This window comes from Oncorhynchus kisutch, linkage group LG23 (assembly GCF_002021735.2).
Source record: "Oncorhynchus kisutch isolate 150728-3 linkage group LG23, Okis_V2, whole genome shotgun sequence".
Lineage (NCBI taxonomy): Eukaryota > Metazoa > Chordata > Actinopteri > Salmoniformes > Salmonidae > Oncorhynchus > Oncorhynchus kisutch.
Genome location: NC_034196.2, coordinates 32,902,023 through 32,928,922, shown reverse-complemented (window position 1 = coordinate 32,928,922; position 26,900 = coordinate 32,902,023). Strand labels below are relative to the sequence as shown.

The following is a 26,900-nucleotide window of genomic DNA, read 5'->3' as shown; positions in this document are numbered from 1 at the left end:
ATAATCTGTGGATATATCCAATAAAAAACCTTCTGTATTTTTGCTTCCTAGGCGCCTTCCCCAGTCCCAGCTTCACCTGTGACTGCAGCGGCACTGTCCACTGCCATGTGGTATGGAAGGTCAGATCTCGGTATCCAGGTTGCCTCTGTACATGGTGCTGAAATCTACAATTGCTGCCATTTAGTTACCTTTGCCTTTAACTTTTGTGTGGTAGTGATATTTATTGCCTTTGTGTTTCGCTATTGGCCTACATTTGTCCACTTTATTAATGAGGGTAGCCTGATATTATTTCAATAAAGTGCTCCACATTATCCTATAAGAGTGTAAATATAGAAATTGTGAAGGTAATGAAGCAACTTTGGCTGTTGGACTTGGAGATTGGGATACACTTTAAAAAAATGGTTATTGAGAGGTTCTTTGAAGTGATTAATGGTTCTATAGCAATGGAGGCTGCTGAGGGGAGGATGGCTCATAATAATGGTTGGAACGTAGCGAATGGAATGGCATCAAACACATGGAAACCATGTGTTTGATGTATTTGATACCAATCCACCGCTTCCTCTACAGTCATTACCACGAGCCCGTCCTCCCCAATTAAGGTACCACCAACCACCTGTGTTCTATAGCAGGGTTGGGGTCAATTCCGTTTAAATTCAGGAAGTAAACAAATACCTATTCCAAATCTACCTAAATGAAAAGCTTTGAAGAAAATTAGGATATTTATTTCAGTGTAGGCCTACTTCCTGAATTGACTGGAATGTAAATGGAATTGACCCCATTCCTGGTATATAGCATTAGTTCTACAAATAACCCTTTTCTTGGAGAGGGTTCTTTGCTATCCATATGGTTGCAACAACAACAGAAAATTCTAGAGTGTTGTGGAAAAACAAAAAAAAGTTTGAAGTTTTGAGCAATATGGTTCAATATAACATTGAACCATATTGCTCAAAACTTCTAACTTTTTTTTGTTTTTCCACAACACTCTAGAATTTTCTGTTGTTGTTGCAACCATATGGATAGCACTATTTCTATTCGAACAGCACTTTTTAATGTTTTTTTTTTTCTTCTCTCGCATATAACACAAGCTGACCTAAACTATTTTCATTTGGGGTTGTCTGATTTTGCTGTTCCTTAATCGTCTTGTTGGCGGAGGAAAAATACTTCTCGCAGCACCTCTGCTACATGAATACAGAGGAAACAAACACTGATACTTGAGCATACTTACAGTACAGGCACAAAGAAAAATGCTATAAGGAAATGAATTCACATGAAACAGTGTCACATGGTATGAAAATTACAGAGCAGAACTGCCAACATTATTTGGAATGTTTAAATCTAGTCCCTCTCCAAATGATTTGTCTCAGCCTCTTGACAAATTTGCAAGCCAGATTAATGAATCAATGTGAATCAATACATTCTTTACCTGTGAGGTTTTGATACTCTGTATAGCATCACCCACCTACTCAAACAAAAAAAGTTAAAAGTTGTCAAGTAGAATAGTTGTAACATCAAGAAAACAAGATAAACCCTGTGTTTAAATGATGTGTGTGTGTCTAGGTGCCGCTGCCCTACAATGATAGACTATGTTGTCCTAACTCACTCACAGTTCCACATTGTGTCACGCATCTGTAAATAGACACCAAAAGGATGTAGGCTACTTTGCATTTCAGAACCAGTCACCAGCGGTTTTGAGTCAGCGTTTGAAAAAGCTTCATCAATATTTCATCCATATGGAATCAACCCATTCTCACCATCAACAGAAGCACGAGCGTCGCTCAGCTCTCGGTTGTGCTTTGTTGACAACTTTCTGCGCATGGGCAGTGAAAGGGCCGGTGGATAGTGAAACATTGGATCGCACAGAATAAATGAGTGGCGCACCAAACTGAAGGCCAAAGGAAGTGAAATTGGATGAAAAGTAAATTATGTAGCGTGAGTGTTCACGAGAAGTTGTAAAACGAGTTGTATGCACGATTTTTTAAATTTGATTTTTTACTTTAAACACTTATTCAACAATGGCATGCTAAACGTTTGCACAACTCTCTGAACCAGGTGAGTCGAATTAATTAGCTAATTATTTAAACGTTCATGCATTATTGTGACTTTTGTTGTTAAATATTCATAGTAACTTTTACCTCTTGTCTGTATATATAAACATTTGTCTGCCATATAAACCTATTGTAGGAAAAGGATTTCGATATAGACCTATGCCAACATGCTGTGAACGTTTTATTGCACCCAACCGACCACTACACTCATGGTAACGTACTGCTGTACATTTGTTTTTACTTTCGATATTCTGAGTTCGGTCGTCAATAGCTCTCCGGCGGGAGGTCCTAGGATGATGAGTGATATATCTAGTATAAGATGACTCTAGAGGACAAAGTACACCCTTTGTATTTACCTATAGTAGGACTATTACCTTAATAACAGAGCCGAAGGAGGCAATATACTGTGTTCTAGCGCTCAGGTGTTTTAGGGACCGTCGTAAAGGTGCAATACCGGCGTTTGCACGAAAGAAAAAAAAAAGAAAAAGATTTGCATTCTCACCCTGGGGTAGCCCTACATGAATATTACACACACTGCTTCCAGTCACTGAATGGACTAACATTTGTATTAGTAACCTCTAACTACTGTGCTATATTTGACCCATTTACAAGGATACTTTTCAAAAGCTGCCTATCCATGTGAGATGGATAAAACCACATAATATGAAGTCACTGACATCGCTCATCCATGCTACAGAACATTCATTAGAATTCCAGTTCACCAGTTACCTGATTTTTTATAGGCATATTTTTTTATGATGGGTAGGTCTGGTGCAGTGTGTTCCTTGACATCTCAAATTAAAGGTACACCTTTTATTTTTTTCATAATTCCCCACCTTTTGATTTTCTACAAATATTTATCCTATTACAGCTGTGGTTAATAAAATGACATACAGATCAAATGTTCAATAGCTTCCAGTCCAAATGACATGTACAACTTGATGCTAGGTCACCTCCACTGACCTCCTTCATATTTAGACTAAACAGGGAAGAATACTTGTTTTCAGTTTGGATACAACTGGGCTTATCACTACTTTAGGGCACCACAACGGTGCTGCCGATAGAGGGCGGCTTGAGAACGTTCATAACAATGGCATGACGCGACCAAGTGATGGAGGTGCAACCTATGAATAGGGGAAATGTTTCTAGAAAATCTAAGAAAAAAATGCTTTCATAATAAAGGTCAGGGAACACACATTTGTCTGTGGATCGGAAGCCATTATAATTACTTACATTATATATTACTTTAAAATGTGAATTCTAATGGGGGTATCATGGATTATGGACATCAGTCACTTTGCTACAAGTGATTTGAGCTATCTAGGTCATGCAAGTAGGCTACAGTAGGTTGTGTATGAGTTAGAAATGTGACCCAATTCAGGAAACTAGGCATATGTCGCAAGTCACGACTTCACAGGAGAGCCATTTTGAATGTAAAAAATATATATTTATCAAATGCGTTTTTTGTCAGAAATGCTTTCTCGGACATGTGAACGTTCATGTGCCTTAATAACCAACTTCTGTAAATATGAATAAAATTGTTCAATTGTGAGCCTTGTTGGTTAAGTCACAGAAAAAGTTAGCAACCTTCCCACTAGCCATGATTGGCTGAGATGAGTATGTATGATAGCTAAAGAGATGGAGAATACACCTGTCTCCGGATTACATATTCAAACTAAGGGAAACTGTGGCATGGCATTCCTGACAGGGAGACGTGTCCATGCATGATGATGTGTGTGTGTGTGTGTGTATATATATATATAGAAAGTTGTTTCATTTCAAGCTGAAGTGTACTGTTAGCTGGCTGGCTCCCTAGCTTTAGCTAACAAGCCAGCCAGCTAACTTTAGCTAGTTAAACAACAATGAACAGTGCCAACAAGGCCACAGCTTGTTGGCTCCCTAGCTGACATTATTATTTGTTTCCCAGAGCCGTTTGCTGTTCTAGTTAGAGCCTAATGTTAGCTAGCTAACATTAAACATGGTTGGTTAGCTGCCAGCACTGTGGCCTTGTTGGCACTGTTCATTGTTGTTTAACTAGCTAAAGTTAGCTGGCTGGCTTGTTAGCTAAAGTGATGTGTGTACAACACCCGTTGAATATGGCCAGTGTCAGTAAACGTCTGCAAAAAAAGCCAAATTAAATTGTTGATAGCAGAGCTGGTTAGGCTGTTTTCATGTTATCAAGGGGGAACCAAATCATCAGCCAGAGCGTCAAGTGTGCGCTTTGAGAGCAAAACAAGATGGGTAGGGCTAAAGCTTAAGAGGGTGTCCTCACTCGATAGCAAAACTTTCAAAGATGATTTTCTCAAAAGTGAATTTACCAGTTGATCAACTTTCAAAGCAGAATTACTTTCCCATTGTTCCTCACATGCAGTGTATGATATACCATTTTGTAGCTGTGAGTCTCTACTTTTATCTCATGTAAAAAAATAATAAAAACATTTGCTACATAAGACCAAATCCAAGTGGTGAGTCATAAATATCATAGGCCTGTGTTTTTTTAAGCTATATTTTTACATAAAATCCTTTAAAATGAAACGATCACATTTTAACATGTAATTGTTGTGGGAGAAGACATAATTAGTTTAAGATCTCTAGATAATTTGAATAGTTAGAAGTAAAAATGTTTAGCTGATGCACTTTTAAGACGGTCCCTTAGCCTGGAGTGCACAATTTCACCCATTGAAACCAACTAAAGTCCCTTTTTGAAAACATGGGGAAGGGAGGGAAACGTCTGTACTTTGCTCTCTATCGTTATCTGATTCTAGGTAAACTCAGCAAAAAAAGACATCCTCTCAATGTCAACTGCGTTTATTTTCAGCAAACTTAACATGTGTAAATATTTTTATGAACATAACTAGATTCAACAACTGAGAAATAAATTGAACAAGTTCCACAGACATGTGATTGAAATTGAAGATGTGTCCCTGAACAAAGGGCGGGGCGTCAAAAATAACCCCCCAAAGGGCGGGGGGTCGGTATCTGGTGTGGCCACCAGCTGCATTAAGTACTGCAGTGCATCATCTCCTCATGGACTGCATCAGCTTTGCCAGTTCTTGCTGTGAGATGTTACCCCTACTCTTCCACCAAGGCACCTGCAGTTCCCAGACATTTCTGAGGGGAATGGCCCTAGCCCTCACCCTCCGATCTAACAGATCCCACACGTGCTCAATGAGATTGAGATCCGGGCTCTTTTCTGGCCATGGCAGAACACTGACATTCCTGTCTTGTAGGAAATATCGCACAGAACGAGCAGTATGGCTGGTGACATTGTTATGCTGGAGTGTCATGTCAGGATGAGCCTGCACGAAGGGTACCACATTCCTTCGACGATAAACGCGAATCCGACCATCACCCCTGTGAGACAAAACCGCGACTCGTCAGTGAAGAGCACTTTTTGCCAGACCTGTCTTGTACAGCGACGGTGGGTTTGTGCCCATAGGCGGCGTTGTTGCCGGTGATGTCTGGTGAGGACCTGCCTTACAACAGGCCTACAAGCCCTCAGTCCAGCTTCTCTCAGCCTATTGTGGACAGTCTGAGCACTGATGGAGGGATTGTGCGTTCCTGGTGTAACTCGGGCAGTTGTTGGTGCCATCCTGTACCTGTCCCGCAGGTGTGATGTTTGGATGTACCGATCCTGTGCAGGTGTTGTTCCACGTGGTCTTCCACAGCGAGGACGATCAGCTGTCCGTCCTGTCTCCCTGTAGCGCTGTCTTAGGCTTCTCACAGTACAGACATTGCAATTCATTGCCCTAGCCACATTAGCAGTCCTCATGCTTCCTTGCAGCATGCCTAAGACATATTCATGCAGATGAGCATGGACCCTGGGCATCTTTCTTTTGGTGTTTTTCAGAGTCAGTAGAAAGGCCTCTAGTGTCCTAAGTTTTCATAACTATGACCTTAATTGCCTACCGTTGAAAGCTGTTAGTGTCTTCGAGACCATTCCACAGGTGCATGTTCATTAATTGTTTATGGTTCATCGAACAAGCATGGGAAACCATGTTTAAACCCTTTACAGTGAAGGTCTGTGAAGTTATTTGGATTTTTATGAATTATCTTTGAAAGACAGTGTCCTGAAAAAGGGACGTTTCTTTTTTTGCTATGTTTATATCATCCTAGGACCTTCTGTCGAAGTAATCTCTGAATATCAAACCAATCATTTTTTGTTTTTACTTTGGCCTGAAACTTTACAAATGTGTTCTTCCCAAATTATGCTATTCTCCTATTTTTGTTTTTTATTGGACCAATGAATCATGCCTCAATCTACATCACTGTAAAACATGCATATTCATTTAGTGTTTGGACTGAGCGGCTGAAAATGATGGATGTGATGGGCTATTATGGTCTAAAAAGGCTTGATCGATGGATGGATGGAGAAGTTAAGAAATAGGACTATTCTGTACCAGTACCCCAAATCCAGGTAATCCATAGATCTGGCAAAATTGTTCCTGGTTGTAATTTGTACCAAGTAGAGATAATCTCACACATCAAAGCATTCATGCACTGGTCTGGTTAGAGATTTCTGAGAAACCATAGGGTAGAAGTATTTTGTAGGACTTTTATTGGATATTTAGTCTTTTTAACAATATGAAAACATTCCTCTTTGCATTCAGCAAGGTTTAAGTGGGATTACTTCCAGGGCTGGGACATCCAGTCACCATATGCATGGTTTATAGTTACACGCTTTCTGACAATCAGGTCTCCCTTAGTGTCTCCCATCTGTGTCAGGAGCTTGTTCATTTTGGATCATAGTGAAATATTAGACTGTAGTGAGGAAGTTTCAACATGGTTTCAGTCACAAGGAAATGAAAATGACTTGGAGATGGGTCACAGCTCAGAAACATTCAGGATCCACTGTCCTAGAGTGCTGTGTAGAGTTCTAAAGGCTTGGTGTGTGTGTGGTGTTGGTTGTTCAGCCTCCTCAGCTCAGTGTCTGTTATAAAGGCCCTCTCAGAGAAAGGCCCTCTCAGGTTTCTGCCCTCACAGCAGACTGGGCCAGGGAAGGATCACCTTGGCAACAGGGCTTCCGTGTCAACCAGTGTGCTGAATGGGAACATCCTCGCTGAGGGAGAGAAAGATAAAGATAAAATAGGTGCTGGAGGTCTTTTCTCAGGACAATATCAGCATGAAGCCTTATCCTTGTTCTCTTCCATTTCCTCCCCCTCTATCCTCTGTCATTTGTCCCTCTCTCCTTCAGTTTGTTCGTCCTTCTTTTCATCCCATTCCCTACAACTTCTTTTCAACTTCGTTTCACCTCGTACCAAAGAACACCCCTTAGCAGTGGTATATTGGCTATTATAAACTGGTTGCCAACATTAATAGAACAATAAACAAGTATCTATACATCATACCAGTGATATATTGTCAAGACTCAAACTTGAATTCATGTTCCAGCTGTGTGGTGCCCTCCCAAGTCTCCCTCCAAGCACATTCTATGCATGCTTTGAGGCAGACAATAACGAGCCATCCAGGAAGACTCTTGCTGCTCCGCACGACCAGATTCTTTCGCTCTCCAAGGCTGATGTGAGAAACTCTCCAAAAGTGAATACTCACAAAGCCGCTGGTCCAGATGTTATCCCTGGTCGTGTCCACAGTGTTCTGACCAGCTTGCAGACATCTTCTTTGAGATCTTCAACCTGTCCCAGGCTGTAGTTCTCACCTGCTTCAAGGAGACCATCGTCACAGTGCCCAAGAAAAACAAGGTGACATGCGCATGAAGTGCCTCGAGAGGCTGGTCATGGCCCATATCAAGGCTTGCATGGCAGGCACACTGGACAACTCCAATTTGACTACCGCTCCAACAGATCAATGGAAAATTCCCACTGCTATTCACATAGCCGTAACGCATATGGAGAAGAGAAACATCTATGTGACAATGCTGTTCATTGACCCACAGTTCAGCATTCAACAGTATTGTTCCCACCAAGCTCAGAGCCTGGGTCTGGACACCACCCTCTGCAACAACTGGATCCTGGACTTTCTGACGGGCAGACCACAGGCTGTGAGGATTAGCAACAACACCTCATCCACACTGACCCTTAACACCCCTCAGGGGTGTGTCCTCTGCCCTCTGCTGTGCTTCCTGTTCACACACGACTGCGTGGCTTTGCACAAAACCAACTCGATCATCAAGTTAGCTGATGACACCAAGGTTGTAGGCCTGATAACCAACAACAACGAGTCAGCCTATAGGGAGGAGGTAAGTCAACTGGCATTGAGATGCCAGGACAACAACTTTGCCCTCAACGTCAGAAAAACAAGAGTTGCGGAGGAGCGAACATCAACAGGACTGCAGTAGAGAGAGTCAGCAGTTTTGAGTTAATCTGCGTCCACATCACTGAGGACTTGACATGGACCAACAACACCACCACTATTGTCAAGAGGGCGCAACAGCGTCTTCTTCCTAAGGCAACTGAATAAATTCTCTCCAAATAATACTGCTGCACTATCATGAGCATCCTAACTGGTTGCATCATGGCCTGGTGCGAGAATTGCTCCTTCCACGACCTCATGCCCCCCCAGCGGGTGGTGAAGATGGCCCAGTACATCACTGGGACAGTGCTCTCACCCCTCCAGGACATCTACTGGAAATGGTGCCTGAGGAAGGCCCACGGCAACATCAAGGAACCCACACACACCAGCCACGAGCTGTTCATTCCTTTAACATCAGGCAGACGCTATCGGAACATGAGGTCTGATACCAACCGGTTCAGAGACCGTTTCTATCTACAAGTCATTAGACTGCTGAAGACGAACTGGACTGACCACCTCCGCTGACTCTCGGGACCTTACCGCACGCAGACACACATACAGTACCAGTCAGAAGTTTGGACACACCTACACATTCAAGGGTTTTTCTTAATTTTTTACTATTTTCTACATTCTAGAATAATAGTGAAGACATGATAACTATGAAAAAATCTAACTTTGTCACATGCGCCGAATACATGTGTAGACATTACTGTGAAATGCTTACTTACAAGCCCTTAACACTGCAGTTCAAGAGAAAGTTAAAATATTTACCAAATAAACTAACTCAATAACGAGACTATATACAGGTTAGTTGAGGTAATTTGTACATGCAGGTATGGGTGAAGTAAATAGATAATAAACGGAGTGTAGCAGAAGTGTAAATGTATTAATTTTTTTAAATGGGGGGGGGGGGGGTCGTTGATGTACATTTTCCGGTGGCCATTTGATTAAATGTTCAGCAGTCTTATTGGTTGGGGGTAGAAGCAGTTAAGGAGCCTTTAGGTCCTAGACTTAGCGCTCCGATACCACTTGTCGTGCGGTAGCGGATAGAACAGTCTATGACATGGGTGACTGGAGTCTTTGACAATTTTTTTTTGAGCCTTCCTCTAACACCGCCTACTGTGTATATAGGTCCTGGATGGCAGGAAGCATGGCCCCTGTGATGTACTGGGCCGTACGCACTACCCTCTGTAGGGTCTTACGGTCAGATGCCGAGCAGTTACCATACCAGGCGGTGATGCAACCGGTCAGGATGCTCTCGATGGTGCAGCTGTAGAACCTTTTGAGGATCTGGGGACCCATGCCAAATCTTTTGTCTCCTGAGGGTGAAAAGGTGTTGTGTTGCCCTCTTCATGACTGTCTTGGTGTGTTTGGATGATGATAGTTCATTGGTGATGTGGACACCAAGGAACTGGAACTCTCGACCTGCTGCAGCACCGTTGATGTTCGGCCCGCATTTTGCTGTAGTCCACGATCAGCTCTTTTGTCTTGCTCACATTGATGGAGAGGTTGTTTTCCTGGTACCACACTGCCAGGTCTCTGACCTCCTCTCTATAGGCCGTCTCATCGTTATTGATGATCAGGCCTACCACTGTTGTCGTCAGCAAACTTAATGATGGTGTTGGAGTTGAAGAGGGAGTAAACCAGGGGACTAAGCACACACCCCTGAGGGGCCCCAGTGTTGAGGACCAGCGTGGCAGTTGTTGTTGCCTACCATTACCACCTGCGGGCGGGCCGTCAGGAAGTCCAGGATCCAGTTGCGGAGGGATGTGTTCAGTCCCAGGGTCCTTCGCTTAGTGATGAGCTTTGTGGGGACTATGGTGTTGAATGCTGAGCTGTAGTCAATGAACAGCATTCTCACATAGGTGTTCCTCTTTCCCCGATGGGAAAGGGCAGTATGGTGTGCAATTTGATATTGCGTCATCTGTTGGGGTGGTATGCGAATTGGAGTGGGTCTAGGCGTATATGGGAGGATGCTCTTGATGTGAGTCATGACCAGCCTTTCAAAGCACTTTATGGGAAAGGGAGATACCTAGTCAGTTGTCCAACTTAAATGTGTCTTCTGCATTTAACCCAACCCCTCTGAAACATAGCGGTGCGGGGGGCTACCTTCGGCGCCCGGGGAACAGGGACAGAACGACAGATTTTTACCTTGTCAGCTCGGGGATTTGATCCAGCAACCTTCCAGTTAATGGCCCTGGCTACTGACGTGAGTGCTACGGGGAGGTAATCATATAGGCAGGTTACCTTCGCTTTCTTGGCTACAGGGACTTTGGTGGTCTGCTTGAAATATGTAGGTATTGTAGACTCGGTCAGGGAGAGGTTGAAAATGTCAGTGAAGACACTGGCCAGTTGGTCCATGCATGCTTTGAGTACACGTCCTGGTCCTGCAGCATTGTGAATGTTGACCTATTTAAAGAACTTGCTCACATCGGCTACGAAAGTGTGATCACACAGTCGTCCAGAACAGCTGGTGCTCTCATGCATGCTTCAGTGTTTCTTGCCTCAAAGCGAGCATAAAAGGCATTTTGCTCGTCTGGTAGGCTCGCGGCACTGGGCAGCTCGCCGCTGGGTTTCCCTTTGTAGTCCGTAATAGTTTTCAAGTCCTGCTTGTTTGATGGTTTGTCTGAGGGCATAGCAGGATTTCTAATAACGTCCGGATTCATGTCTCACTCCTTGAATGCTCTAGCCTTTAGCTCAATGTGGATGTTGCCTATAATCCATGGCTTTTGCTTGGGATATGTATGTACGGTCACTGTGGGGATGACGTTGTTGATGCACTTATTGATGAAGCCGATGATTGAGGTGGTATATTCCTCAATGCGATTTGATGAATCCAGGAATTATATTCCAGTCTGTGCTATAAAAACATTCCTGTAGAGTAGCATCCACATCTTCTGACCACTTCCGTATTGAGCGAGTCACTGGTACTTCCTGCTTTAGTTTTTTCTTGTAAGCAGGAATCAGGAGGATAGAATTATGGTCAGATTTGCCAAATGGACAGCGGCAGGGAGCTTTGTATGCATCTCTGTGTGTGGCGTAAAGGTGGTCTAGAGTGTTTTTTTCCCCCTCTGGTTGCACATGTGACATGCAGGTAGAAATTAAGGAAACATTGATTTAATGTCCCAGAAGCTCTGCTTCTGGATGAGCATTTTTTTTGTTTGCTTATGGCCTTATACAGCTGGTTGAGTGTGGTCTTAGTGCCAGCATCGGTTTGTGGTGGTAAATAGACAGCTGCAAATAATATCGCTGAGAACTCTCTTGGTAGTGTGGTCTACAGCTTATCATAAGGTACTCTACCACAGGGAAGCAATACTTCAAGACATCATTAATATTAAACAATGTGCACCAGCTGTTATTGACAAATAGATACACACCCCCGCCCCTCGTCTTACCAGACGTAGCTCTTCTGTCCTGCCGGTGCATGGAAAATCCCACCAGCTCTATATTATCCATGTCGTTTTTCTGCTACGACTCGGTGAAACATAAGATATTACAGTTTTTAATGTCCCATTGGTAGTATAATCTTGATCGTAGGTCATTCATTTTATTTTCCAATGATTGCACATTGGCCAATAGAATGGATGGCAGTGGGGGTTTACTCACTCGCCTACGAATTCTCAGAAGGCAGCCAGATCTCTGCCCCATTTTCTCCATATTTTCTTCACGCTGTTATGTTCTAATTCTCAGAGTTAAAAAAACTCAACGGACACTATGAAAGCTTAACCAAGTTTAGTCTTCCAAGAGGATCAATACAGCTGCTTTAGACAGACATTTTCACACAAGCATGGATATTTAACTGTTCCTCCTAGGCTGAGTCTCCTCCTACACATCTGAACACCCAATGCATTTCTGTTGCTAGACAGAACCTTAGTGATATCTGTTCTTCCTCACTTCATCTGACCTGACCTCTACCCCAAAGTTCTCACTCCTCCCCAACTCACGGCTGTCATGGTGCCTGGTACCAGACTGTGTCTCTTCTCCACCCAGAAGATCCCTCCCATAGGATCCCTGATGGCTAACAATAACATATCCTGACATAATGTAAACGTTATACATTACCCGCTCTCCTTCAGTGACATGAATAAGTATATTTGATATTCTCAGAACCCAACAATGCAAATGATAGGGATTTGGGCCCGTTCCCAAGAAAGCAGTATATCCTTCGCGTTGGACTCGTTAAAGTACAAATCTTCTTCCAGTTCGAGGTGAGTAATCGCTGTTCTGATGTCCAGAAGTTATTTTCGGTCAGCAGATACGGTAACAGCAACATTCTGTATAAAATAAGTTACAAACAATGTGAAATAAAATAACAAAATAGCACAGTTGGAGCACGTAAAACGTAAGCCATCCCCTCCGGCGCCATTCTACCTGAAATAACACATGGAATCATGTAGTAACCGAAAAAGGGTTAAACAAACCAAAGTATATGTTTAACACTAAGTAGCCACCTTTTGGGTTGATGACAGCTTTGCACACTCTTGGTATTCTCTCAATCATGAGGTAGTCACCTGGAATGCATTTGAAATTGTTCCCCAGATCCTCAACGTTATATAGCTTCACCATCGAGAGCATCCTGACCGGTTGCAACACCACCTGGTATGGCAACTGCTCAGCATCCGAACGTAAGGCGCTACAGAGGCTAGTGCGTACGGCCCAGTACACCACTGGGGCCAAGCTTCCTTTCATCCAGTACCTAATATACTAAGCGATGTCAGAGGAATGCCCAAAACATTGTCAAAGATTCCAGTCACCCAAGTCATAGACTGTTCTCTCTGCTACCACACGGCAAGCGGTATCGGAACCTTTAATCCGCTACTCGCTGTTTTATTATCTATGCATAGTCATTTTACCCCTACCTACATGTACAAATGACCTCCACTAACCTTTACCCCAGCACATTGACTCAGTACCGGTATCCCCTATATTTAGCCTTATTATTATTTTTTTTTTAACTTTAGTTTGTTTTGTAAATATTTTCTTAACTCTATTTTTTGAACTGAATTGTTGGATAAGGGCTTGTAAGTAACCATTTCATGGTGAGGTCTGAACCTGTTGTATTCGGCACGTGACAAATTAGATTTTGATTTGACACACGGCTGAAATGCTGTAATAGCCAATCAGCATCCAGGACCCAAACTACTCAGTTTATAATGAAGTATAGAACACCAAGTTTGTTCTTTCTTCTCTCCTGAAGTTACACAGCCAGCTTCCATCTCACACAAGCAGACATCCATAATTGACCTCTGGCATGCTTGTGAGTTTTTCTGTGGCTACTTAGTGTTAAATGTCCCAAACTCCCAGTTGTCTGCCGAGGAAAATCTGAAACAAATTGCATTCACTGACTTCATCCAAGAGGATGTCTTTTAAGAAATAGACCCAGTACAAACAGCCATATATCCAAATTCTGCCTCTTCACCCAACAATGGCAGGACCTGTGAACCTCTAAATATAATATAAGCTGTTGATGAGTGTGTTCTTCAGGCCACCTGGCCCTGATGCAGGTGTCTTGGACTGGGTCAATAAGGGTTGGCTTGGCTCAGCATAGCAAGTCTCTGACTGCCCCTGTCCTGGATGTTCTCAGTTTGGCCCTGCATCATGGACTCATTTCCATATCTGTCTATTCTGTGTGACAAAATAGTCTGATTTGGGCTTGAATGTATTTTTTTCTAATTTTCATGATTGGCCAAATCAAATGTTGCCAATTCTGCTCAGCTCTTACCAAACATGTTCTTCTCCAAGCCCTACAGATGGCAGTGCAGGGTTAGCTTGGGTCGAGGCAGGCTGCTGCTGCATCTGTTCTGCCTTGGCTCTGAGCTGGAGCCAATGGTGGCTTCTCACCACCACCTAACAGTCCTAACCAGAGTCCTCAAATAGAGAGCTTTTTATGGGGCAGAGCGGAGCGTTTCCAACCAAAATCAACCCTCCCTGCCAGCTTCACCCCATACATAAACGATGCAGTGATTTGAATGGGATCATAAGGACTTCGAGCAGCCTGACAGAATTTGACATACTTTTAATTTTAAAGTTGTGAAGTGTAGTTCACAAGTCCCAATGCCAAACATGTCCCTCCTTACCTGCTTCAGATTGGCATGTGCTGATTAAGTGCTAGGCTGCATGCATTCCTCACAGTCCTAAGCCAGTGTGTGTTCAGAGTCCACCCATAGAAATAGAAGTTGAACACCATTATGTATTGAGTTGACACTACTGTTGTCTGCAGCACTACATATGTACCTGGACAGTGTCAGAAGTTGACAGTAGGAATTGGCTGGATTAGAAAGGTGTGAGAAAGAGCAGGTTCATAGGACAGAACTCTTGTCGTGTGTCCCAAATAGCACCCTATTCCTTATATGTAGTGTACTACTCTGGTCAAAAGTAGTGCACTGCATAGAGACTTGCTGTGAGGAATAGCCTTTTTATAAGAGAACCCCTTCCTAGTAGAAATGTTCCTTCAATGAAATGACATTACTCTCTAAAGAAGACAATGGTCTGTCTTAATCAGACTGGGTGCTTCTTCTTTACAGGAAAAGGGATACAGTATTATAATGCGGGTGACAAAAGCATACTAGTGCAGTAAGAACTGTTTGATTCTAAGGATTGGTGTTGAGCTTTGTTGTCTCTGCAGAATTATCCCTCATACAGTATACAGCACTGTTTATCTGTTATTGACTGTGTGTGTGTGTGTGTGTGTGAGAAAAGGAGAAGATATGCTTTATATTCTTCCAAGATGTTATAAGATATTTCTGTCTGATATTTCTGTCTAAGATGCACATTAGGCCTTGAGCTGGACTTCACACATGGATGGACTCAGAACCATTTCTTTGCCATAAGGATCAACTGTACCAATGGCTCAAGACACACACATTTACAGAAATGGCCAAGGTATTGTACAATTGTTGTTTCTGTCCTTACCTAAGTGGTGTCCTAGTCATTCACCGAGGTTGTGAAGGAGTCGTAATGCTGTGAAGGACAGTAAACTACTGATAACCCGAATTCTGATATGCATAGTTAGTCAATATCCTTATGTAAGTGAGCAGCTAAAATATTTGTAAAAGGAGCGAGTTTATAGAATGAATGCCAAGAAAATGGTTGGGCAATATAATTACTTGCACAGTAATTATAGAGTTCAGTTGGTCCAGTCTAAGTAGAGAGGCTTACTGATTGGAGGGTTCTGTCAGCCAATGACGTTCCATTCTGTGTTGGTATAGTCTACTCTTGGCCGATCTCATTTTGCCTCATTGGAGAGACTGGAGAGGATAGGGTATTGTCAGAAAAGTTAGGAGAGGCAACAATCTTAATACAGGGAGGAGAGAACCAAGGACAACAATACCATGTAGGCCTACTGGATTGAAAATTATGTGTAACATTTAGGTAAGGCTGATGCCACTCAGTACTGTTAAATTTGAAAAAATACTTTGTCGTTACTTGAACTTGTATCTTCCTTTATTTGCCTTACAAATTTGAGAAACATATGTGCAAATGTTCTTGGTTAGAGTTAGCCAAATATGTCTTAATCTATATTGTAAAGAAATATCTCTAAAGAATCTTGATTCAGACAATTAATTAATAAATTGATTCAAATTGAATGCTTTTAGATCTAGGTCATCGGACGACAAATCAAATACTGGTATGTCTAGGCCTATTGCATTCAAAATCTTTATTGCAAACTAACAGTAGTTCTACATGATACAGTTTGACAACTTTGTCTTCTACATTTAACTGAATCATGATTTCTACCCTATGTTTGATACCAGGGAAATTTCCACATTCCTGCCTGCTGTCTTTCATTTCCTCATACCAACCAACCCAATGTTTTGTTTAATATTTCTTCATGAATTCAAGAGCCATAACATAACTTCCTGCTTTCTTCTCCTCTGGTCCTGATGGTAGGACATGTACAATTGAACAATAGTAATTTTCTTTAACTCTCTTCTACCAGGTAACAGGGGAAGGTCAGTCAGTGCTACTGAGGAGACCACCCCCTACTATCTGGAGACGCCTTACGGATACCAGCTGGACCTGGACTTCCTCAAGTACGTGGACGACATTCAGAACGGCTCCACCATTAATAGGCTGAGGAAGAAGCCCCTCAGGGCGACCAACAGCAGGGCAGAAGCACAAAGTGGCACCACACCCAGCCAATCATGGACCTCATCGGAATCCCTGTCCTCGGCGAGTAGTGGTAACACGCGGGTGAGTCAGTCTGCCATGTCGACCGGTAACCGAGGGAGACCCCCTCTTCCTCCACCCCACAGTGCCTCTACCACCAGCAACACCACCCCGTCTAGTCAGGAGGGGTCCTCCGTCCCTCTGAAACCCCAAGAGGGGAAGCCTGCCCCGGCCGTCCGCTCCCTGAACACCCCCAGGTTCAACCCTCTAGTGGAGAAGACCCTGGTGGAGACCCGTAGGCGCTTGGAGCAGGAGAAAACCTCCAGCACCACACCAGCCCAGCCCCACCCTGAGCCCCATCCCCGCCGGCGCCTAGCCAGCTTCGGGGGAGTGGGCTCCAGTGGCTCCCTGTCCGCCTTCACCGGCTGGGGTTCCTACAACCAGAACAACAGCGGAAATGTCAACAAGCCTCATGCTGAAGGTGAGCTTTCCCTGCCCCTATCCCTCCACCACGGCTCTTCCCTGGGCAGCGGAGGGTCCCTGAGACCCAGCCCCCAGAGCTCTGGCAGGGATACCCCAGTCACGGGCCTCAGCCCCCTGCACCTGCAGCATGTCAGAGACCAGATGGTGATGGCCATCCAGAGGCTGAAGGAGCTGGAGGAACAGGTCAGCATTGAATTAAATAGAACACTACAATGGACATTGGCATCAGGTGTAAAATGTTAGCCATCTTGGTCAGGGAATCTTTCATTCTAGAAACTGACTTAATGTGGTAAAATAAAGTATAAAATTATATTGTGTGTTTCAATCCCAGTATTAATTTTATGTTTAAAAAATATCAGTATAAAGATTTTGTAGATTTGCTTGCACACTGTTAGTTAGCTAGCTAGTCAGTTTTAATTAGCTGATTTTAATGTATCTTTACGCAGGTGAGGAGCATCCCTGTTCTACAGGTGAAGATCTCTGTCCTCCAGGAGGAGAAGAGACAGCTGGTCTCTCGGATGAAGAACCAGGACCAAGAAGAGCTGAGTGACGTGTTCCGGAAGAGAGCCCACAGCACGGGCAGCGCCGGTCGGTTCCGGGTTGGGAAGGGCTCTGAACTTCTAGGGAAACCTGAAGATGGGCTGGAGAACAAGGCAGAGCACAACAGTACCTCCTCTGGCCTGAAGGAGTTCCAGCAGCTGACTGCTGAGATGGAGGCTTTGGAGAGGACCATCAAGGGTGATCGCTTGCAAGCACGGCATGGCCTCAACCAGAACACATTACGCAGCAACTGCAGAGCTCACAAATCAGTAGCCATCGGCATTGATGAAGACTTGGATGCCATCTTAGATGTCAGGTCCTCAAAACAACACAGGGACATCGCCATGAAGACCAAGCCCACAGACACACGATGCATAGAAACGGGTGTAACTGAGGCCCACCTCGTTGTCACCGCGGATAAGGGGTCGGAGCTAGATGCCCAGCAGAGAATCATAGAAGCCCTGAAGGAGAGGGTGTGTCAGTTGGAGGCAGAGGTAAAGGAGTCCACCCTGCAGACGGAGATGGGCAGGCTGAAGCTGGAACTACAGGCTGCCGGGGCCAGGAACAAGGCTGATAAAGGCTCCACCGCCAGGCTATCCACCCACAGCACCTCCACAGCCACGCAGGCCCCGGAGGCCAGGCCCAAGGCCCAGACCAGGAGCCTGGGGGTGGGCAACCACACAGAGGTCCAGGACGCCTCCGCTGGAGGTAGGATGGAGGTGGAGTGGTGGGGCTGTAGTGTTGGAGTGTCCTGTAGGCCGGAGCTGAAGAGTGTGAGCTCAGGACCAGAGGTACCGATGACTTGGTGGGTGGTCAGAGAGAGAGTGGAGACCCAGGACCAATGTGTTGGGAGACAGGTGGTGATGGTCACCCAAGGTGTGGGCACAGGGGTGAGGGTGTGTGAGGCAGGTGTCAACACAGATCTGACCATGGAGAGTTTGGCTGCAGCGAGAAGAAGGGGGATGGGGGAGTGTCAGTTGGTGTCGGTGGGGAGCGGGGACTGTACGGTCGACGACGTGCTGAGTGCTGTAAAGGAGGTCGGCATGGCAACCGACCCTCCAGTCAGAGGGGTGGATTCAGGTGTCACGGTGTCACCTCAGACGGTCTCCCAGCGCACCAACACATCACCAACACTCAGCTCGGTCTCCCGTTTCACAAACACCTGCCGCTTGTTCAACACCACCTCCAGCACCAACACCGTGCTCAACACCCAGGAGAAACACACCAACACTGTGCACACCATCACCCGGAACATTGCTGTTGGCAACAGCAGGGTCCTAGAGCTAATCCAGACCGTTGCTAAGACCCGCTCCGTTGGCATTGGAACGACCAATGCGGCCGTCACCAAGGCAACGACCAGAGACGCTGGGGTCGGGATGACTAACGTGAACGACAACTTCCTGGTTGGACTGAAAACCCGGAACATCGCCTGTGGTCCTTCGTGTCTCCCTGACTCCACCAAGACCAGGAGTATTGGGATCGGGGTGGGTGAGGGGCGCATACGGGATCTTGCAGGACCACCATCACTGACACAGACATCCCATTCTCACCAGGCCCAGGGCCAATCCCAGTTAGAGCCTGGTCTGGACCACTACATAGAGAAGATGCAGTGTCTGCTGAGGGAGCAGCAGGGCCTGCTGACTGAGAGCTACAGTGAACTGGGAGAGGTGTTCATCCAGCCGGCGTCAGACAACACCACCCTCATCATGTCACCCGTCAACTCTGCCATGATACAGGGAGGCACGGAGGACAGGCCAATACCCTCACAATCCACAGGTATGGATATAGTCTGTCTAGTCTTTACACTCACAGTTTGCATCTGCGGTGGGTATTTACTAGGGATAATTGTTTGGTATCATGGACATTTTTCTTTATACACAATAATCCAGTGGGTGATTTCTTCCTCTCTCCCTTCTCTCTGTCTCCCTTGTACAGATTGTGTACAGTTCCAGTCCATCGCAGGGCCCGGCCAGTTCACTAACACCTCACCTAAGAGAAACACAGAAAGCTCAGGGGTCAGCCAGCGTGTCACTAAGGAGTCAGAGGTCAAGCAAAAGATACTACGCATAGAACACCAAACGTCCTCTGCATTGCACGGTGTGTTTTTTTTGTTTTGTTGGTATGTGTCAGTTTGTGTGTGCATGTAAGGGGCTGAATGCAGTTGTATCCCAGTGGTGCCTTTAAATAGTTCCATAATGTTGATGGGTTGAGAGCGGGAGAAAAATAGAAACTAAAGGAGCATTCTGCTGGCAGACCGCTCCCTAGAAGAAGCCTGGCCTCCTTTGAACCAGTAGAACCATGGAGGAGGAAATAGCTCTTTCTCTGGTTTGGCATTGGCTCTGGAAGACCTACTATTGAAATATTTGGGTGGATGCTGAGTTTTGGAAAGCACACATCTCTCACTACACAGCGGTCTGTGGCTGACAGGCTAGAGCTGAAATAGTATGTCTATGTATGAGTGTTTGTATATGTGAAAGAGTTTGTACTCTCTGTAGAAAGTACTAGGTGAAGTAGACATTCAATAAGTAAAACAAATTCTCAGAACTTCACAACAAGTGGTTCACAACAATCAAATTAGTATTCATTGGGAAACATTAACCCTCCAGGTCAGCCCACGACCGCCAACATGCTGAGGTCCATCATGAAGAAACAAGATGGTGACCGAGGCTACACTGGAACCAGGAAGAGCCTGAAGTTTGTGGGCGTGACCACAGGGTGAGGGTCTGATAAAACAGTATCAGTCAAAAGTTTGGACACACCTACTTATTCAAGGATTTTAAAAATGTATTTAGACTATTCTACATTGTAGAATAATAGTGAAGACATCAAACTATGAAATAACACATGGAATCATGTAAAGATTTTTTTTTAAATAAAATGAATATATTTTAGATTCTTCAAAGTAGCCACCCTTTGCCTTGACAGCTTTGCACCCACTTGGGATTATCTCAACCAACTTCACCTGGAATTTCCAACAGTCTTGAATGAGTTCCCACATATGCTGAGCACTTGGCTTTTCCTTCACTCTGCGGTCTAACCCAAACCATCTCAATTGGGTTGAGGTCAGGTAATTGTGGAGGCCAGGTCATCTGATGCAGCACTTCATCACTCTCCTTCTTGGTCAAATAGCCCTTACACAGTCCTGTTGAAAAATAAATCATAGTCCCATTAAGCGCAAACCAGATGGACTGGCATATCGCTGCAGAATGCTGTGGTAGTCATGCTGGTTAAGTGTACCTTGAATTCTAAGTAAATCAACAACAGTGTCAACAGTGTCATGCTTCACGGTGGAAACCACACATGCAGAGGTCATCCGTTCACCTACTCTGTGTCTCACAAAGACACGGCGGTTGGAACCAAAAATCTCAAATTTAGACTTATCAGACCAAAGGACAGATTTCCACCAGTCTAATGTCCATTGCTTGTGTTTCTTGGCCCAAGCAAGTCTCTTCTTATTGGTGTGCTTTAGTAGTGGTTTCTTTGCAGAAATTTAACCACGAAGGCTTGATTTACGCAGTCTCCTCTGAACAGTGGATGTTGAGATGTGTTTGTTACTTAAACTCTGTGAAGCATTATTTTGGGCTGCAATTTTGGAGGTGCAGTTAACTCTAATGAACTCATCCTCTGCAGCAGAGAACTCTAGGTCTTCCTTTCCTGTGGCGGTCCTAATGAGAGCCAGTTTCATTATAGCACTTGATGGTTTTACCAACTGCACCTTAAGAAACTTGAAATATTTCGTATTGACTGACTTTCATGTCTTGAAATAATGATGGACTGTCATTTATCTTTGCTTATTTGATCTGTTCTTGCCATAATATAGACTTGGTCTTTTGCCAAATAGCCCTATCTTTTGTATACCAACCCTACCTTGTCACAACACAACTGATTGGCTCAAACACATTAAGAAGGAAAGAAATTCCACAAATGAACTTTTAACAAGGCACACCTGTTAATTCAAATGCATTCCAGGTGACTACCTCATGAAGCTGGTTGAGAGAATGTAAAGGGTGGCTTATTTGAAGAATCAAACATCTTGAATATATTTTGATTTAACACTTTCTGGTAATTACATGATTCAATGTGTTATTTCATAGTGTTGATGTCTTCACTATTATTCCACAATGTAGAAAATAAAGAAAAACCCTTATGAGTTTTATTCTGATCAGACTTTGATATGTTTCACTGGTTAAAATCATCTCAGTTCTATGTGTTGGCTGCAGGTTCAAGTCTTCATATTATGGGTTAAACATATTTAGTTTGTGTAAGCTATGGCCTAGTAGAGGAAAGTTTGAAATAACTGAGGGTATTGGCTGCAGGTGTGAGTCCATGTCAACTAGTGAACCATCCAGCTCTGAAGAAGAAGAGAAGAACGGGAACGGGAGGTGGAGGGAGGTCTGTGGTCTCCAGGATCGGAGCCGAACGGGCGGGAACAAAGGGGTGGCCAACAGAGAATGTAGTGGCCATGGGCAGACGGAGATACAGGAGAGGTGAATATGGTAGTGGTTTTAGGGGATGTACTTCACTTAATCCCATCTCCCCTCAGGGAGCATCAGCCATCAATAAGTTTGCATCGCACTCTGGGAATTATTCTCCAGCTTGTTCAGGGTATATAGTTATTGTGCAATTAGTTTATCAAGTAACTAGGTCCTATCCCTACAGTTTTCAGTTGAGTGAGAAGATGTTGTCTGCTTGCCATGCGCTGAAGACCCATCTGAGTGACGACCAGATTTTATCCAGCAGAGAACTGGTGAGTACTGCTAAACAGAGGCCGGTGGCACAAGTAGACTGAATGGAAGTGCGTATGTATGAATGTGTTTTTGTTTGTCTGTTAACAAGAATGTATGGGAATGGTCATGAACATTACTGGTTAATGACTACAATTGTGACTTTAGGAGCTCTCTAATTGCCTGTGTCCCTTTGATTCATCATACAAGAATTTATGAAACCATATAAAATGTTGGCACGAGGTCAACTCGATGTCTTGGAATCTAAACTAGAGGAAAAAATATTTCATTTGTGACATGTATAACTGAGGAATGTGCCGACTCCTGTAATTTTCTGCCGTCTGGTAGTGTTTCTGGGCAGGGACTTCAAGGCCTGGTTGTGTATGAGTTACATAGACACCCTCTCTCTCTGTGTTCCACCCAGACAACAACATCTAGCTCAGTCTTGGTTTACGTCCTTTACGCCTCTTGAAACCTAACTAACTCTGACGCCACCATATGTGTTCCACATCATCTGCTTTTTATCTTGTCATAGTGACTGGTTGAGTGATAGAAAACAGAAGGAGAAAGAAGAGCAGGGATGTAGTGATTAGTCCAAACAGTTTCAAAATGGAACGTTTTGCAACTAAAAATGTCTACTTGACAAATTCAGGTACTGTAGGTCCCTCCCCCATTTTGTTCTGGTTGCTTCCGTTTAAGAAACGTTTTTCAGAGTTGGTATAATGAATACATCCCAGGGGAGAAAGAAGAGCAGGGATGGAGAGACTGAGGTCTGAATTATTCCCATATTACAAGAACAGGATGTGATATCCAGAAGTGTTTCGGCCCTCCAGGACTGACATTGAACTGCCCTGTGCTAGACCAACCATGTGATACCCTTCACCACTGTTCCTAGTCCTAACCAGACCTAATGTTCTGAAGACTACTCAAAATGCCCTGGGCACTAGTCCCCTGTAATAGTTATTTTTGTGGTGAGAGGGAAGTTGTGGATGATCTGTCACTGCCATCGGCAGTCAGTCTTCCCCCTAAGGAAGAGGTTTTGGTGAGGTCAAAGGAACTGAAGTATTGGCTGATTATGTTTATTTTCATTCAGTAATGTCCCTATAATTACAATATGTCTTTGGTAATTCACTGTTAAAAATTCTCTGCACACACTGCATGATGGAGGGTTGCTAAATTACAGTACTGCGTGTTCGTCCTGACAGACAACAACGCCTGTTTGTGCTTTTTCCGAATTAAAAACATGAAGGCTTGACAGTGTGTGTTTGGCTGCATTTGTTTTAGCTCACCCTGGTTTGCAGGGTTTGGACATTTAGACCATGCCATTGGTTCTGAAGTGAAATCTCTGCCTGTCCAGGCGAGCTAGAACAAATTCACCCAATGTAGGTCTCTACTAGGAGTTTGTATGTCATAAATGTTTGTGTGCCCATACATGTGTTGGTTGACGTCCTGCTTAGAATGTATTATCCTGTGTCCCACCCTCAGCGGTCCTGCCTGAACATGCTGCAGCACGAGTGGTTCCGTGTGTCCAGTCAGAAGTCAGCTGCTCCGGCTGTGGTGGGGGACTATTTAACGGCGTTCCGGTCAGTTTCTCCAGCCGTGCAGAGACACGTAGCCAACTTGGCAGACGGTAACGGTAACACAGCACTCCACTACAGCGTGTCCCACTCCAACTTCACCGTCGTAAAGAGGATGCTGCTGGCAGGTACTGATTCTGACTCAGACCTGAACCTGGCTTCCATTTAAACCTCTCACTCATATGATGTTCTGTTGAGTACATTAATCTAAAATGTGTTCTTTCAGAGTATATAAAAGTTTGTGGTGGTCCTGTGAGGTGAAATGTGTATATTCTGGGATGTGAGCACTCAGTTTGTTTGGTTGACCTGACAAAGCAGTGAATTGGGAGCTTTAACAGTGTGCAGGCCTTCTTGTTCTATACTTCTTTCAGAGGATCCCCACAATCTGGTCACAAGAGTTTTAACTGAGCTACCCGTAGTGTTATTTTTAATTCTGTGCCATTGTTTTGTCACATTTCCTCTTTGGCTTCCATTCAAGATGTGTGTAACGTGAACAAGCAGAACAAGGCAGGATATACCCCCATCATGCTGGCTGCCCTGGCTGCTGTGGAGGCCCCAGAGGACATGGAGGTGGTGGAGGAGCTCTTCATTAAAGGAGATGTTAATGCCAAGGCCAGCCAGGTATGTGGAGGGGGGGGGGGGGGGGGGGGGGTGTTAAGCTTTGACAAGTTAAGTCCGAGCTTGTCTGGTCACTGGCTGAGTGTGTCGACTTCAAGCTCCCGAGTGGCCATCTCTTTGAGTCCATCTTTTTGTCTCTGACCTCTTACTGCTGACCTCTAACCCTTGACCCCAGGCTGGTCAGACAGCCCTGATGCTGGCAGTGAGCCACGGCAGGATGGACATGGTGCGGGCCCTGCTGGCCAAGGGGGCAGAGGTCAACCTTCAGGATGATGAGGGCTCTACAGCTCTAATGTGTGCCAGCGAACACGGACACGCTGAGATAGTCAGGCTGCTGCTGGCCAAGCCAGGCTGTAACGCCACCCTGAGTGACAGCGTGAGTTACTGTGTGTGTGTTTTTCACTCACCGTAGCAGACTATCACTGTGTTAGTGTCTTTGTTTGTCTGATTCACTGTTTGTGCCCTGTTTGTCTGTGTGTATGCAGGATGAGAGCACGGCCCTGTCCATAGCTCTTGAGGCTGGACATAAAGACATAGCAGTGCTGCTCTATGCCCATGTCAACTTCTCCAAATGCCAGGCCGGGGTTGGTAACACACAATATCTATAGATCGGGTCCCTCCGTTCGTTTTTATATACCTATTCTGTAAAATGATGTACATCTGTTCCATACCAACTAATCGTGTGCATATGGTGTGTGTGCATCCACCCTCTTTCCATAGGGAACCCCTCGTCTCGGTAGAAATACACCCCCCAGTTCCGCTGGAAGAGCCGTCTTTGAATGAAACTACCCGCAAGCCCCTCAAACCTCCACCCTTTGCTGCTACACATAGACGTATGCTTAGTGTATGGAATAATTTGTGAAGGTTCTATGTGGCCCTTATATAGGGTTTATGAAGGCTTCAAAGTTTATGTTCATTTTAAAGATGATGCCCTCGTATCCAAGCACTCAACAAGCGATCTGAGACCACAATTGTAAATGTTAGCCTAATGAAACGAACGAATGATGTAGCCTATATGGACTGCCTCTTCTCTTGTCCAGGTTGACAGCCTGAAACTTAGAGGTTGCTAGGCAAATCACTCTCCTACAGTAATTATATCCCCACGACCCTTGGCCTTTCTGTGTAGGAGTTTAATTTCTGACATTTTAGTCTCTAGATTGAATACATTGCATATACATGCAGATAATTTCTTTCTATGCCCTAAAACATCAATATATTTGCATATATTTTTTATGTTATTGTCATTGTATATATCATATATTTAAGCCCATTGGAAGTACAGTTATGCATTTACAATTAGTATATTAGTGTTAAATGTTTCATTGTTAGTATAATGCTCTGTGCCTTATGCTTTTAAATAATACAATAAACTGAAGTAGCTCAATATCTTCCATGTGATTTTTACCCTTTCTAAATAAACAACAGAAAAGACAGTTGATATTTGTACCTGGTGCCACCTGCTGGGACTTTCTGGTTGAACAGCTTCAGAACATCACTGTGTGAGAAACAGAACTCTGTAATGTTTCCTCCTGGTGGTGCTGTGGTGAATGGTTATCATGATATAACGCAACAGGAAAATATTTCTACATTGTTAAAAACCAACACATGCCGGGGAGTATCAGGTGAATTCTACATGCCGGAAAGGTTTACTTTTTGCAATACAAAAGCCTTCTCAAATTCTGCTTCCTTTTGTCCTAGAGAGGCTGCATATTTTATTATCTTCTGTTTGCTCTTCTGTTCACCGTGGTCCGAGGGCGAGGAAGTAGTGCTAGCAACAGGATTCATTTGTGAATGTCATCACAGTATTTCTCTGACTCACTCAGTAGGGCCTCACAGAAGTTGTCCAATAGTTACAGCAGTATTGTCTGCAACAAACCATTCATCTGGGGACCTCACCTCTAAATGGTCATTGTCTGGTTCGTTTAATTTCCTTCAGAAGCGAACAGAGAGCGAGGGCAACTCTGATTGTAGAAATTTTACTTGAGGTAAGAGGATGCAAGTCTAACTTTAGTGCAAACCCCATCTCCCTCCCTCCCACCTCCAGAGTTGACAGCCTGCCCCCATTAGAACTTATGTTCTGTTCTTACTGTTCTCCAAATGCTGAGAAATGTGTCTGAGTATTTGGAAGCGAGTGAAGGTGATTAGCAGTTTCCCCTCATTAAAACTGAGGGATTAAATGAGATGAAGCAGATACTTCCCCTCATTCATCTCCATCCTAGGCTGTGTCCCAAATGGCATCCTATTCCCCCCTTCGATCTCCAAGGTGGCATAGCAGTTCAGACGTCTTTTGTCCTCGTCTTGTCGTGTCCTGTATATATATATATATATATATTTACAACTTTTTCACATACATTTTATTTTTATTTTCCATCAACTCATCTTCAAAACACTCTCCTGCAACCCGCCTCACCAATGTATATTTATAAAAAAGTATTATTTACCTCAGATCTGTAATCCTCCAAGAAGCTAGCCAGAAACTCCAGGAGGCTGGCCTGAAACTAGCCAGTAGCTAATCCAGAAGCTAGTTCAGAAGCTAGTTGGCTCCTTTACTGGCA

The 26,900-nt window shown here is 44.2% G+C and overlaps 1 protein-coding gene across 2 annotated transcripts; it reads left to right on the top strand.

Annotated features, from left to right (window-relative positions):
• Positions 1-1,796: 1,796 nt before the first annotated feature.
• On the top strand, positions 1,797-25,731 carry LOC109868604 (KN motif and ankyrin repeat domain-containing protein 1). Of its 2 annotated transcripts, XM_020458285.2 has the most exons (14): positions 1,797-2,049; positions 2,182-2,257; positions 15,060-15,176; positions 16,234-17,069; positions 17,333-19,202; positions 19,362-19,523; positions 20,033-20,141; positions 21,743-21,913; positions 22,086-22,173; positions 23,636-23,855; positions 24,206-24,348; positions 24,521-24,721; positions 24,831-24,929; positions 25,066-25,731. In XM_020458285.2, exons 3-14 carry the CDS (start codon positions 15,140-15,142, stop codon positions 25,126-25,128), a joined length of 3,999 nt encoding a protein of 1,332 aa, XP_020313874.1. In that variant the 5' UTR covers positions 1,797-2,049; positions 2,182-2,257; positions 15,060-15,139; the 3' UTR covers positions 25,129-25,731. The 2 variants fall into 2 exon arrangements, with proteins under 2 accessions (XP_020313874.1, XP_020313873.1); XM_020458284.2 differs by lacking the exon at positions 2,182-2,257.
• The last annotated feature ends 1,169 nt before the right edge of the window (positions 25,732-26,900 follow it).

Coding starts and splice junctions, on each gene's coding strand:
- LOC109868604 (XM_020458284.2), top strand. CDS start 15,140: ATGGCTCAAGACACACACATTTACAGAAATGGCCAAG. Junction 24,722..24,830: donor ACGCCACCCTGAGTGACAGC/GTGAGTTACTGT, acceptor GTGTGTATGCAG/GATGAGAGCACGGCCCTGTC. Junction 24,930..25,065: donor TCTCCAAATGCCAGGCCGGG/GTTGGTAACACA, acceptor CTCTTTCCATAG/GGAACCCCTCGTCTCGGTAG.